The 14,394-nt window shown below is 38.2% G+C and overlaps 1 protein-coding gene across 2 annotated transcripts in view; it reads right to left on the reverse strand.

Moving 5' to 3' along the window:
• LOC144643290 (uncharacterized) overlaps positions 1 to 13,742 on the reverse strand; it is a 54,541-nt gene extending 40,799 nt beyond the window's left edge. For both annotated transcript variants that reach the window (XM_078502490.1, XM_078502489.1), the window contains exon 1: positions 13,476 to 13,742. In XM_078502490.1, the coding sequence (XP_078358616.1) occupies positions 13,476 to 13,536 (61 nt within the window). In that variant the 5' untranslated portion in view covers positions 13,537 to 13,742. The remainder of the gene's footprint in view (positions 1 to 13,475) is intronic.
• Positions 13,743 to 14,394: the final 652 nt, after the last annotated feature.

Below are 14,394 nucleotides of genomic sequence, written 5' to 3' on the forward strand. Positions count from 1 at the left end.
AACAGAAGCAACTTAGTTATTCTGTGGAGATAATTTTATGTTTGCCGGAAGAGCGTGCAGCGCGGATCGAGCAAAATACAATCATGGTATGACTGTAAATACTTCTGGATGTATTTCAGCTTAATTGTAAATCCCGGTATACACCCTGTGTATGGTAACTTTTTACATTAATTTGTTTACCTGTCGAAGTTAAGTGACCACAGGCATTTGATTTGGAAGAAATGGCTTTGAAACAGTGTATTTGTGCTTATCTCTGTTCTTGTCGACCAGGGTTTTGGTTTGTCTAGAATTTTGCATTTATTTGATTTGAAAATGTGATCAATTTAGAGATTTATATACCTCACGATTTTTGTCAAAAGATAATAATTTCATAATAATTTTTGTAGTTATTTTTTCATTGATGGAACATTCAAAGTTATGCTATAAAGTGCCATTTTTAATTTTCATTGGATGAGTAAAAAAGGTGAAGGCAAACTCCCTTTATTTAACTTAATTTGGAGATAAAAACACATGCTATTGCTATAAGGAGAAATGTTATGTGTTACTTGAACTCTGCCAAACTGCAGGAGGACTGAGTTTGTCTCCTTTACATAAAATGGACAGTAGGTGTTAAATGGGAAGTTACTACTGAATATGAAGTTCTTTTCATTTTCACTCGCGCAAAAATTCCATACGCCAGAACCTCCAAATTAAAATAAACCCCAAACCCACCTCTCCTTTAAAGTTAAGCTATTCTCACCCTTCCGCAATCTGGAAACGAAACACTATTTCTTTTTGAAATAGCTGCTTGTTAAGAGTATGCACGAACTGCGACGACTGAAGTCGACAACAAACGAAATATTCATGAGAATGTTTGTTTTAAACTTCTTTGTTCAAGTAATTACAGGTAATAGCGCATTTGCACGATGTCGTCATTTGACTACAAATACCATAATTCATTTCGCTTTTCCTTTATTATTTTAAAAAAATTTTGAATTCCCAGTGGGGTTTAAAACACAATTGCTCTAATTAGAATGATAAGAAGACAAAGTGAAGGATTCTGGTAGTTGTAGTCAAATGACGCCACCATGCAAATCTCCTATTGTCCTCAGCTTTGTGCCCCGTGCGCTGGAACATAGCGAACAAGAACATTGAGAAGCTTGAGAAGCTTAAAATCGGGCGCTTTGCCTTGAAAGGCAGGGTTCAGTACAGCAGAAACCACGAAGCAGTTACTTAAGTAGCACTCAGTCCGACTGTGTTTGTGTAAGTCACAGGGCTTGCATGAGCTGTATTAGTGTGCATAATATAATATCTAGAACGTTGTCGAGATTGCATTATTACTTAATGACATGATGGTTTCAATTTATAAATGTATCTCACACAATACAAATAAACGATTGAAGTAGACGACTAGACAATGTAAAGTTTGACTTAGCAAAGTGCAGTGTATTGGTAATACTGTAAGGTGCGGTTTCACCTGACGGTCGTGTGCTTTTCGGTATTTTCCAGGCATTGCACTTTGATGGGACAGTACTACAACTGTTTACCGGGGAACTACTATTGTCAAGAAAATGATCACAACTTGTTGATGAATGATTGAACATTTGTTTCATACCATTACTGTAATAGCAATTGATGAAGGCTTTTAGTACTGAACCAAAGTATAAGGACTGGGAAATACTGAAACCCATTATCAGCCACCTTAAACGGAAATATCTTGTTGGTGTTTCAAGGAATACAAGGAAACTTCACTCATCCCATGTATCTATGTATTGCGGTATTTTGTAATTTTTTGAGTGATTTTTGGGGATGTTTGGCAGGTGATAGTTTTTTTAAAAGAATTAGTAAAATTTAGACAACTAAGAAATATTGAAAATTTAATGTGAATTTAACATTGGAATTTGAAGTTAGAAATTGGCAGACGGACACCAAACAGTCCCGTGACATCCTGGAGTGTTTTTGCATGGGGGTCAACTGTGTGATGGTGTTTCCATTTTTTTCTTCAATCCCCACTGATAAAGAACTGTTGTTGGTGTTATGTTGGTGTTATCACATGTCAAGCCTTTAACAAGGTATGAAAGAACACAAGGATTTAAATTATTCTGGTGCTCAATTTTTGCGTACCTAAAATTAATGTTACTCAAATTCCTGATGGATTCTGTCTTAAACTGTTACGAGCTTAGTATTTCCAAATTATTGCATGTCAATGTAAGGCAAGACAAGACATGCCTTGGTTCTTATGTAATTCTCTTAAAAACACATAAGATATTGACTATAATTTTGTCTGTGCTATGGCAATTCACAGTGGGGTGGTCTTGATGTGTCTTTAACTTGTGGACTGGACTGGACTAGTAAAACGCGGACTTGTAAAACGCCTCTAGACACTTCGAATTCCTTGGCCACAATCATCTTACGGCTCTCTTCAATACATAATGTCTCAAAAAAACAGTAACCTCAGAAAGAAGTCAGAAGCAAATAAGGTCGAAAGACCGAATTTGAACATATAACGGCAAATGTTCTAATGTCACGAACGTAGGAGTCGTGTAGGCCCGTCACCTTTATTTACCACATACTGCCCCCAAATTAAAACAGTACCATCAGAAAGAAGTCAGAAGCAAATAAGGTCGAAAGACCGAACTTAAACATTTAACGGCAAATATTCCAATGTCACGAACGTAGGAGTCGTGTAGGCCCGTCACCTTTATTTACGATTGACTGTTGATTTCTGGACGGGCCCCGTTCTACCTCGTGCGAGCAATACAAACGACTGCACTTAACAGACGTCAAGTAGTGGAAAGAAAAAAACATATGCACACAACTCATAGCATCAATCCCGTTGTTTTAGTAGGGGTTTGCAGAACGAACATGTGCTATACTGCAAAAACATCTCCACGCTAAAACAGACCATAGAGTGCTCAAAAAAGCTAGAAATATGCCGTCGAAGAAACACACAAGAGCTTCAAACACAAATTGTTTCGCTCGCTAAACCGTTTAGTTTCCGTTTAGTGTCCGCGTTCTACAAGTCCGTGCTTAACAAGCCCTCATTTTACAAGTCCGCGTTTTACAAGTCCGCGTTTTACTAGTCCTCGTTTTACAAGTCCGCGTTTTACTAGTCCGCGTTTTACTAGTCCGCCTTTTACAAGTCCGCGTTTTACTAGTCCGCGTTATACTAGTCCGCGTTTTACAAGTCTGCGTTTTACTAGTCCGCGTTTTACTAGTCCAGTCCAGTCCTCAAAATACAGTATGCCAAAACTCCCCGCCCTCTAAAGATAAGTCCTTGACGGTTCTTGTCGTTTTTCGGTGCCTATTCATCTTCGGCATCTTTCTCATCCACCTCTCGTTCTGTCCTGTGCATGTCTGTCATCACACGAAAGAAAAGCTGATTCTCAAAAAATCTGCCACAAAAGGAAATTGACAAAAACAATATGAAAACCATATATCGAAAGTTTCTTATTCTAAAATTTTATCATACGTCTTAATTCAGAGCTACAAAGAAGTTCCTCCTTTTGAGTTATTGATACTGTTCTTACAGTACCTCTTTCCACTAGCGAAATTTTACAAAATTCCTTCGCGGCGAGAAGGTAGCGCGAATCCAGAACAGACTCCAATCGAGCGTGGGTTAATTCTAGATTACTATTAATTAACTATTACAACATTCATTTTTAAAATAGTTTCCCAAGCCGACTAAGCTAACTAAACGTCGAGTGTATCTTTCAGTAAACAAAACATGCCGTTATGACGCCGGAAATCCAGCTCACGCATACTATACCCCGTGACTCACGCAAACCTCCGACTTACGTGCTACTACAGTCATTCCTTTCTAAACATTTTTTTTTACCACCACCGTACCTTTCTACCCAAAAAACTCATGAAACCGCCCGGTTTTAACCTGTTTTAACCTTTCAAAAATTAGAGCGTTCGAAACTAAATAAGATCCGTAATCACAAACAACATACAGCCGTTTACCAGCACTCTTTAAAACTCCTGAAACCCTTCAAAATCAGGCAAAATAAATCTTTGAAATAACCTTTATCAATGTTTCTTATTTTTTATTCAGTTCTATAAAATGCCTTTCATACACTACTGTCAAACAAAAATTTCAATTTCCTCAAAGTTTCAAGACAAAAGAATAACAAATATTTCGTGCACAATGTAATTTGATTAAGCCAATATTATCACGTCTAAAAATACTTCAAGCAATTCAGTGAAAACCCGTTTTTTTTTTCGTATCAACGAAAACCACTTTCGAATAATCAATACATGAAAATAACAATAAGATCAAAAGGAAGAAAGGAACCTTTCTAATTATTTGAAGACTTTCAAAGCCGTGATATTATGCATCCAATCCGCGATAAAATTTAATTACGTGTACAACAAAATCCAAGTTCTCATTTTGAATTCCATTTTTTTCAGTTGATACCTTTATCCAACTTGTGAAAAATTCCATTCAAGTTCCTATTAATACTGTACATTCCCAATGTTTTGCTCAGGTCTTCAGAAGCGTCTTACTAACCAAATCTAAAATAATTCCAAAACATGCTGTACAAACATTCTACTCTTTGTGACAAACGACTTGACGACCAATTGTTCGAAATGAAAATCGACACAGTTCTTGCTAAATAAAAAAAAAGTTTTACGGCGGAGTCAGGCTCAAAAAATATACCGCAAGATCACACCCCCATTCATAGTCAGAAACCAGCAAACCATCTAGTTTGCTAAAAAAAACACTGCGTGACATCAATGACGTTACCTTTTTCATTTACAAAAATAACTTTAACTTGTCAAAGTAAGTGCAATTTCACAATGGTGAATATATCGGCCCAGTTCTCGGCCGGGTCCAGTTCTCGGCCACTTTGTGTTTAACGCGTTTTTTCACACTCCAGTTGAATCAAAAAGAAAAGGTATTTCCTTCAAACGATAGACTGATTCATGTGCTTTAAGTATCTTGAGTTTGATCGTTCAATTCGATATAGAAAGCTCACACGTCGAGTTTACGCGGAGGTAGTTGTTTGTTTACGGCTCCAAATTCATGAATGTAGTTAAATTCGTATTTTATCCAAAAGCCCCCACCATACGAGCTAATTTTTGGCATGTGAAACGTAGAATAATTCAGCTTTCTGCTTTAGTTAACTTTTCGTTGAACCGTTGTATTTTTTGGTCTTAATTTACTTCGAAATTTTTTCTTGCGACGTTTGCGTATTTGCCAGTTCTCGGCCACCCTGCTCGCTATCACAGCTTAGCGCTTGGTTTTTAATATAATTTCATCTGCTGCTGCCAGAATGAAAGAAATAAATGTTTTAAAAATAAAGTTCAATCTTATCTCTAAGTTTTGAGCTGACTCTTGTCTTGTCTATTATTTCTACAACACCTAAATATTTCAAGACCTTTTCACTGCAAAATAAACCATCTAAATGCACGGGTCACACAATGCGGTTTTGCCAGAACCTGCACATAGGCAACTAGGCGCGTTAAAATCCTTCTTTTCTAAAGTAAAACAAAGCATCATAAAAATAATTTGGGATCGATATAGTATAAATAGGTTTACAGAGTGATTTTATGACTGTGAAAATTAATTGAGCATTTTTTTACAGATAATTACGCACAAGCTTTTTAGTGGCTGAGAACTGGGCCAAGGTGGCCGAGAACTGGGCCCACAAATGGAGCTTTTATTTTTATTATTGCTCGGGCAAATTAATTTTTGACCGGTCGATAGCTTTACACCAAAAAGCTGAATAATGTAGCTAGCTCTGCGAGAAATTTCAAGTTCCTGCGGTTCTTCTGAGGTAAGAAATACAAGTTTACGTCAAAAGTGGCCGAGAACTGGGCCCCATACTGTACTTTGCACCGTAAGCTTTTTTCTCTGTCCTTCCGCCGAAGCAAAAAAACACAACCTGATTACACATTAACCCAAAAGTCGACCAAGTGTGCCTGCAACGATTTCCTGTCAAAACTAAAATGAAAACCATTGCGGTATGCGTCACCCGTAGCGGTTTTGTAGCAACCCCGAGCTATCCCCGTCTTTTTGGCCGCGCCAGGAGACTACGCTCTAGGACGACCAAAGGGTAAACCTTAAATCGGCCACGCCCGATTAATTATAAATAATTAGATTCACAGCTTTGAACATATCACACGTTGTTGTAAACATTGACTCGGAAGGTCTTCGGAATCCTCAAAATCTGCAATTTTGTGTCCAAGTTTTCTCCGCCGATATAGAATTTCAAGAGTTGATTCGCAAGAAACATAATCGTGGTGTACTCTATTGTGCTATGACAAGAGCGAATTTTTAAATGTCCTTCTCAAAATGAAGGTAGCATATTTCAAAGTTTAGATTTCACATTTTTACTCCCTTAGAAGCCATTAACTTGTAGCTGTTTTTGAAATCGAAAATTTCGTTCTTGTTATAGCACAAAAGAGGTTATGGTTTACTACAAGGTTATTGCCAACGAGACAGCCGAGCCAAGAGGCAAGGCTGTCGAGGCGGCAGAATCATAGAGCCGTGTGCGTATGAGTGTATAGGCAGAGAAAATCTTAAGTTCTGCGTAAGGGACTTTTTGCCAACGAGACAGCCGAGCCAAGAGGTGAGGCTGTCGAGGCGGCAGAATCATAGAGCCGTGTGCGTATGAGTGTATAGGCAGAAAAAATCTTAAGTTCTGCGTAAGGGACTTTTTTTTTGACCATATTTGGGTGTAAGTAAACCCCATATTTGGGTTGTATTGTTCTTCCCAACTGGTTCCCAGTCTCTCACTCCTTGCTAGAGAGCAAATGACCAAAATGGCGTCCACGCGGCTCGCTGTTAAAATTTTCAATGTGGTCATTCATTACCGATAAATACACCTTTAGGGAATTATAAATCGAAAGAGAATACCCTACAGAATATTCGACCGCCAAAAAAAATAAACATCAAGGCCTTCAAAAAGATGAAATAATATTTTGACTTTGGAGTCCTTTGATTTACGATCGAAGAGAGACATGAAAATCAAAAGCGGACTGTTGGCTTCAAATAGAGTTTTCTTGACTTATGAGAATGCTGAATGCTGTGACATTTTAACGTTGAAAAGAATATAAAGATTTGTCAAGAGTTATCATCAGACATCTGTGTACGTTTTTTCGATCGCGAGAATACGCGCGCTGGAAACGACGGCGCCTGCTACGCAGGCTATCAAGCCTGTGTTATTTATGAACACCAGAAAAATAGCACTTTTTTCGCATATTTAATACCTAAAATACAATTTACCATATCAGTGGTCATTTCAAATATAGTTCTATCAAAAACCATTCAATCTGTTCAATATCTGTTCTTATGAACAAACATGAGTATTTCGCTCGTTGGCACTTACCGATAGCAGGAGGCTCCTGCCGATAGGTACAACTAGTTTTTACCATATTTGGGTGTAAGTAAACCCCATATTTGGGTTGTATTGTTCTTCCCAACTGGTTCCCAGTCTCTCACTCCTTGCTAGAGAGCAAATGACCAAAATGGCGTCCACGCGGCTCGCTGTTAAGATTTTCAATGTGGTCATTCATCCCTTTACCGATAAATACACCTTCAGGGAATTTTAAATCGAAAGGGAATACCCTACAAATTATTCGACCGCCGAAAAAACGAACATCAAGGTCTTTAAAGCGATGAAATAATCTTTCGACTTTGGAGTCCTTTGATTTACGATCGAAGAGACACATGAAAATCAAAAGCGTACTGTTGACTTCAAATAGAGTTTTCTTGACTTATGAGAATGCTGAAGTCGGGTAAATGCTTCCTTTTAGTGTTTATTGTGTTTATAGTAATTGTTTGACCGATGATTTATTCCAAATCAAATACCGTTTATATTTTATTTGGCACGCATTTTCGCTCCGCGTAGGAATACAACATCATTACAAAGCGACGCTCACTAAAATTACTGCATGTCATACACACAAGAAAGTCAAAAGTTTTTTGCTTCTAACGGCAAATGTAATGTTAACTTGAATAAACATTTTGTCTCCAAATAATCCTTGACCGTTCAAGTTTTGTTTTCCGTTCAAATGTTTCAAGTTTTGCGTAACTGAACGTGGGATTTGATTTATAAGAAGTTCTTGAAATGCAACTATCCCTTTTGTGGACGGAAACATTTTAACCATCGCGTGTTGTATTTACAAAACAGTGATTAAACCTCATTTATTGCCTGCATTTTGTGACATTTTAACGTTGAAAAGAATTTAAAGATTTGTCAAGAGTTATCAATCTGTCAAACCCGTAGCCTGCATAGCAGACATCTGTGTACGTTTTTTAGTGTGTTTAAAAGAGTGCGCGATCGCCTGACTCGTCCCCAGCCGTCTTTTGAGTCGGTCTGAGCAGGGTTTGGAACGTTACCCACCAGAGCGTAACCACCACATAGTGCACCCACCACTGGTGAACCACTACACAATGTACCTACCATACAGTGCACCCACCACACAATGAACCACCACGCAGTGCACCTACCACTGGTGAACCACCACACAGTGCACCAATGACGCATGGCATCCACTACACAGTGTACTCATCACGCGGCGGAACCACCACACAGTGAACCTCCTGACAACCCGGCCTTACAAATCGATGAAACCAATAATCGATTATAAGCGATATTAATCGATATTAATCGATGTCAATTAATCGATTGATATTGGAAATCGATGACCAATCGATGATGTGACTTTTAAAATGATCGATTTTCATCGAACGACTATCGGCAGGATCTTTCATTCTGTTTGGCACAAACGAACAGAATTCAAATTTAACTTTACAAGAAATCGCCGCATAGAACACAAGAGCAAAATACTCCCGTGCAGTTAGAATGGAAGACTGCAATGTATAAACGAAAGAGACTGATTTTATATGATGGGATCTATTAGATTTAGCAGACAGAAATTTCTAATTCTTATAATAAACAGGGCCGCTGTGAACAAAGACCCCAACAAAATACCGTTTGACCTTTCTCGCAGCTTTTAACTCCCGCGTATCGTATGTCGTTTATCAGAAGTCACGCTACAATATAACGCAATCTTACTATTGCAGTGGCTCATTTATATTTACAAAATATTTTTAAGTTCTCAAAATGTTCGCTCTGGTAAGAAATGGTCTTAAATTTTCCGTCTGTTTTCTGTGAAGATGTTGATCACTTGCATTCTAAATGCAAAGGTGTGTTGTTTCTTATCACGAATGACATAGCCATAGATTGCTTTATTTCGAGAAAGCTGTGACCTTCAGTGTTTTAGAGAGACGTTAGGCGTCAGTTTATGTTGATTGTTTCAGTTTGATCGAGCGTCTCGCTATATAGACTTTTGAGCTCGATGTTTAGGTTTATACTCCGGCTTGTTCGGAATCCGGAATCTGGAAAACAAAATCGGAAAGACCAGAGAAACAAGTTCTTTAAATCCCATATATTAACGTTGCATAGTTTGTTCCTGATAAAAATAAAGTACCCAATAAAATCATTGTGAATTCTAGGTCTTAATTTTTGACAAAGAAAAACGAACTAAAGAATTCTCTGTTGACCGAAATTCTTGCAGCTAGAGGGCTGTCGTTATAGAATGGCAACTAAGTGCGTACTGGGAGAGCAATCGAGGTCTCATTTAGTGCACGGTCTCGTAAATTAAAGAGCCATTACATCTGAGCACAGAAAAATATAATAAACATCTAGAATTTATGATGCATCTCTTATCAACGAACCAATTGCAACTTTCTGTTCTTACGGGTGGTTATTTTTTGATCACGAACTGAAATAACGCGTTTCCTCCTACATTACCGAAATGAGATTTATTACTTGAGAGCCTCTTAAAAGTGATTTATTTCAGCTAACAATCTGCAAAATACCATTAAATCATGCATCTGGGATCAAGAGCGCTCTGTATTGCTTTTATAATTTCTCAAACAGCAGAAAAATAGCATACAGCCGTCTCATATTGGACGAGATTATTTTACACACAAAATGTTTTTGACCGCCAAAAAAGTATCAGTGTTGCAAATCACCACCAAATATTGATGTCACCTATCGCATTAAAATAAGGTATACGAATGACTTACTTCATTTTCCTCTTGGCTAGAAACGCTAGAGTTGCTGGGCGATTTGCCCGACCACATGTTGAAAGGGGCGCCCTGTTAAAAACCATGCAGCTTCAGGCACGCGATCCACCAGTCCACGCAAATGTTTAACGAACTGACTTTATTGTTTTAAGAATGGCCTGTTGCTATGGTGGACACCTCATAGCAGGGCCGTAACTACTGCGGAGTAGCAAGAGGCAAGACGAGGCACTTGCCTCGTCTAGATTTTTACCCAAACTTTTTATCCAAAATATGTTTTGTTGGGAAAATAATCCCCAGTTGAACAAGATTGATTTTTCTCAAGAAATACCTCATGAAAAATGTCTCTTTAAGGGTTTCAGAGCTTCTAGATTTCAAACTTTTTTGGAGTGCGTGCCCCCTGAGCCCCCTAGCGAGATCTTGCCTCGTCTATGGCCAAGTCTGGTTACGACCCTGCATAGTCAAATATACAAGAATCGCGTTCCGATATGTGTGCCGTGGACATATCACTTTAATACTGACTATACAGTGCAAGTCTGTGGGCTTTTTCACGTGTTCACTGTTGTATATGCCACTATAGTTTAGACAAAACCATGGTTCGATCCTACCGCCATCTCAGAACATTATTTCATGTTTTATAAAAGTCCGTTGACTGAAGCGGATGGATGATGAAAGAATCAAACAGACCCGATCGAGCACAGACGAAAAACTTGTTGGCAGACAACAACGTGAACTAACTAACGCTGATTTTCAGCTATATTTATTATGGAAATATTACGATACTAGAACATAATAAATGCTAATTACGAAATACTAGACAAGAAACAACGCAGCTATATGTCTCTCATGCCATGTTTTTCCTCATTGTCACGCGAAGTGTGTCCTTTGTGGTGCCCAGTCCTTTTGGTGCACTGTGTGGTGGTTCCGGTGCATTGTGTGGTGGTTCATCCCATGGTAGGTACACTGCGTGGTGGTTACCCCATGGTGGATGAACGTTCCAAATCTATATGGTCGGTCTTGAGTCGACTGCTCAACACGGAGGGAATCATGGGAAGGAAGAGAAGAAGCGAAGGAGACGACTGGCAGATCGTGAGTCGAAAAGTGTGTTGAAAAGTCGAAAAGTGTGCACTGGCCGTTTTTCGGGTATATTTTTGGCTAGATACATTTAGGGTCCCAAATTGTACCAGGTAAAATTTCAGAGGTATTTGGCGGCTAGAAAGCTAGTTTTAACGGCTTTTCTTTATCGCACTGAGATGGCGCGCGTCAAGCGTCCGTCAAAACAAAGGCCAAGGAAGGTTTCAGGACGGTATTCGCTGTTTTCACCGTTCCCATAATACATCTTGTTTACCCCCCAAAATTTTTGCATAAGCATTGTTTTCAATTTCTCTTGGGATTTACAGTGACGTGCAATCGTCCCCAGAGAAATTGAAAACAATGCTTATGCAAAAATTTTGGGGGGTTATTTAAATAAAACAAGATGTATTATGGGATCGTGAAAAAAGCGAATACGTAGAAGGCGGCTTCAATTGATTTACGAGAAGAAATTTATTGCATCGCTCAAACATCACTCAGTTTTGTTCAACAGTTGTAGCTACTTGTGCTTTTTAAATATCGGCTTGCACGCGTTTGCGGCTGATTTGAACCGCTCTAAATTGTCGCTACGTTGACATCGACTGGATGGTATACCAGCAGAAACATTGGAAACATTTGAATATTCGAAGAGAGGAAAAATCACAAGTATCATTTTGTAATCATTGCAAGGTATAGATCCCTATAATTTGGTCAAAGACAGTTCATTTACTTACCTTAAAAATGTACAAAGATTGGCTGCGCTCGCCAAGTATTAAAGAAATTATGCCATTTTTTGCAAAACTAGTAAGTTGCCCAGTTTCCGGCCGTCGAAATAAAACATATTTTTTCCTGCAACCGGTCGACTTAAACCGACTTGTCAGTGCCTTGGCAAACAAAAAGTACCTAGTTTCAATATTAGTTTATTCGACTTTGCTTTCTCGTCTGCCGTTTTACGGAATATTTCCTCGTCAATGACCCGTAAACATATAAACGTTGTAGTTTGTCACAATATGCTTGCTTTAGCTTCTTTGCTACATTTTCATTTCATTAATTTCTCGGGCATGAGATGCTAAAATTCAGTTATTTCACTTAATAAACATGAGTTTGAACAACATGCTACTTGGTGGCCGGAAACTGGCACCGCGAGTCCAAATCTTTGTTCAAACTCTGACTTTTGAAATTCAGAAACAGCTGAATTCTGGCTTGTGACAAAACCCCTAATAAGTTTCATCTTTACTCTAAATTCTGTCAAAAAATTACTAAGCTTCTTGAACAATTTCCAACGAAGTGAGCTCTTTGTTTATGTACGGTAGCTTTGATGCGCAGTGAAAAACGCAAAAATTTGTCGCTAAACGTTTACTCGCGTAAACAAAGCTCGACCTTTCTCGGCCGTTTCTTGTCCAAAAAGCCTGCCAAAACCATCAATTTGTAGCTGAAATGTTCCTTTTTATGTTGCAAAGGTTCGGTGGACGAAAATAAAACATATCTTCAAAAATAACCGACGAATATATTTTTTGGCCGGAAACTGGTACCGGCCGGAAACTGAGTTTTGGGGTCAGGGGAGAATGATGTACTGGATAATTGTGAGCTCGCTTAAATAACTTTTTTACCGTTGTACGTGTATTCGAAGTCGGCATACGTGATGGCAGACTAAGTTGACTGATGTTGAATTTGATGAGTCAAGGCCGGTTAGTGTCATAACTTTTGAAACCTTTCCAAAAGGGAGACTGATGGCAGCAGTATCTTGATTAGATTGCAAAGGTGAGCTATCTGAAATCATTGTTTGCTTTGACGTGCATTGTTGTCGATAATATTTAACTTTAAGTTAATTTTCTTTTCTTTTCCCTTCGCGACTCGCCATCTTCCTTTTACTGCTTTTGATAATATTTATTCAGGTATTTATCTCAAGCCATTAAAAATAACACAGTGAAGGTATCGTATTCCTATTTGTACGAGAAGCCAGAGTTCAGAAAGAACTTCTACCCTATTGCTGATTTAGCTGATATAAAATGTTCTGTTTGATAAGTTGCATAAATGCATGTAAGTGATTCTAGTAAGCGGTGTTGACTTCATTACATTTCAGACCATTTCAATACGGAAATGTCACACAATCTTCAGTATCGACTAGGTGTGGAAATCAATCTGTTGCTAAATGACGAAGTTCATAATGATTTAATGTATTTATCTTATCATTCTGTAGGTTTGTAATGTATTGGAGGTTCGTTTTGTAGTCAAGGCAAATAAAAATTAAAATGAATAAGAAAAATGCAATTTCTGGGATCATTGTAAAGCGTCATCGCCTGTGCATGCATGTATGCGTGCCGGTTATATTATATAGACGCGAGTGTTTTACTGAAAGATAGACCATTGATAAAATTCATACCTCCGGGATCGTGGTGGCAGATTTTCCATATCCTCACTAGTGAGGATATCGTTGACGTCATCTCGCGCCTTTGCACGGCTGCCAAACGCTGCCAAACGGCGGTTGAAAGATGGCAAGTGATAGAGAAGTATTAAAAGTTCACTGAAGCCGAGTTAAAGCCGTTCACTAAGGAGCAGGAAAACACAAACATGAAGGAGAAAACTTCACGACTCAAAACAATTCAAGGAGTTTTTTGCAAAGTAGAACATGTTGAAGGCACACGTGTAATAACTGTCACAAGTGTAATAAAGTCGCAAGAGCAATAACGTTTGGTCACAAATGTAATAAAGTCACAAGTGTAATAACGTTTCGTCACAAATGTAATAATGTTTGGTCACAAATGTAATAACGTTTCGTCACAAATGTAATAATGTTTGGTCACAAATGTAATAAAGTCACAAGTGTAATAACGTTTCGTCACAAATGTAATAAAATCACAAGTGTAATAACGTTTCATCGTTTTATATGTACACAACATTTATTGAAATGATAAATGGACAAATTTTTTGTAAGCCTGAAACACGTCAAATCAGGTACCAGTAACATATTCAACGGATCGTTCATTCGCTTTAATTTCATAAAGAACAAAACTTGGGCCACGCAATATGGATAACAAGATTGTCAAGATAGAAAAAAGAACAAGTGTCATTGAGACAAAACTGATAAGCTGATAAGCATTCAACAATTCTTAGAAAGTTTAATAAGTTTATTCACCAGGACATAATCGATTTAAAAACTAAAAACTCAACTTCAACTTAACTAAGAACATCCAAGAACTCTGGTATCAGACTTGCATAATGTTCCCTGTGGTTTTCGGCGTAATGACCGAGATAAACGGTTGCAAGGGTAATGCTCGATGAAGGATGGAAAACGTGTTGTG

This window comes from Oculina patagonica, chromosome 2 (genome assembly GCF_052425735.1).
Source record: "Oculina patagonica isolate OP01 chromosome 2, crgOcupat, whole genome shotgun sequence".
Taxonomy (NCBI): Eukaryota; Metazoa; Cnidaria; class Anthozoa; order Scleractinia; family Oculinidae; genus Oculina; species Oculina patagonica.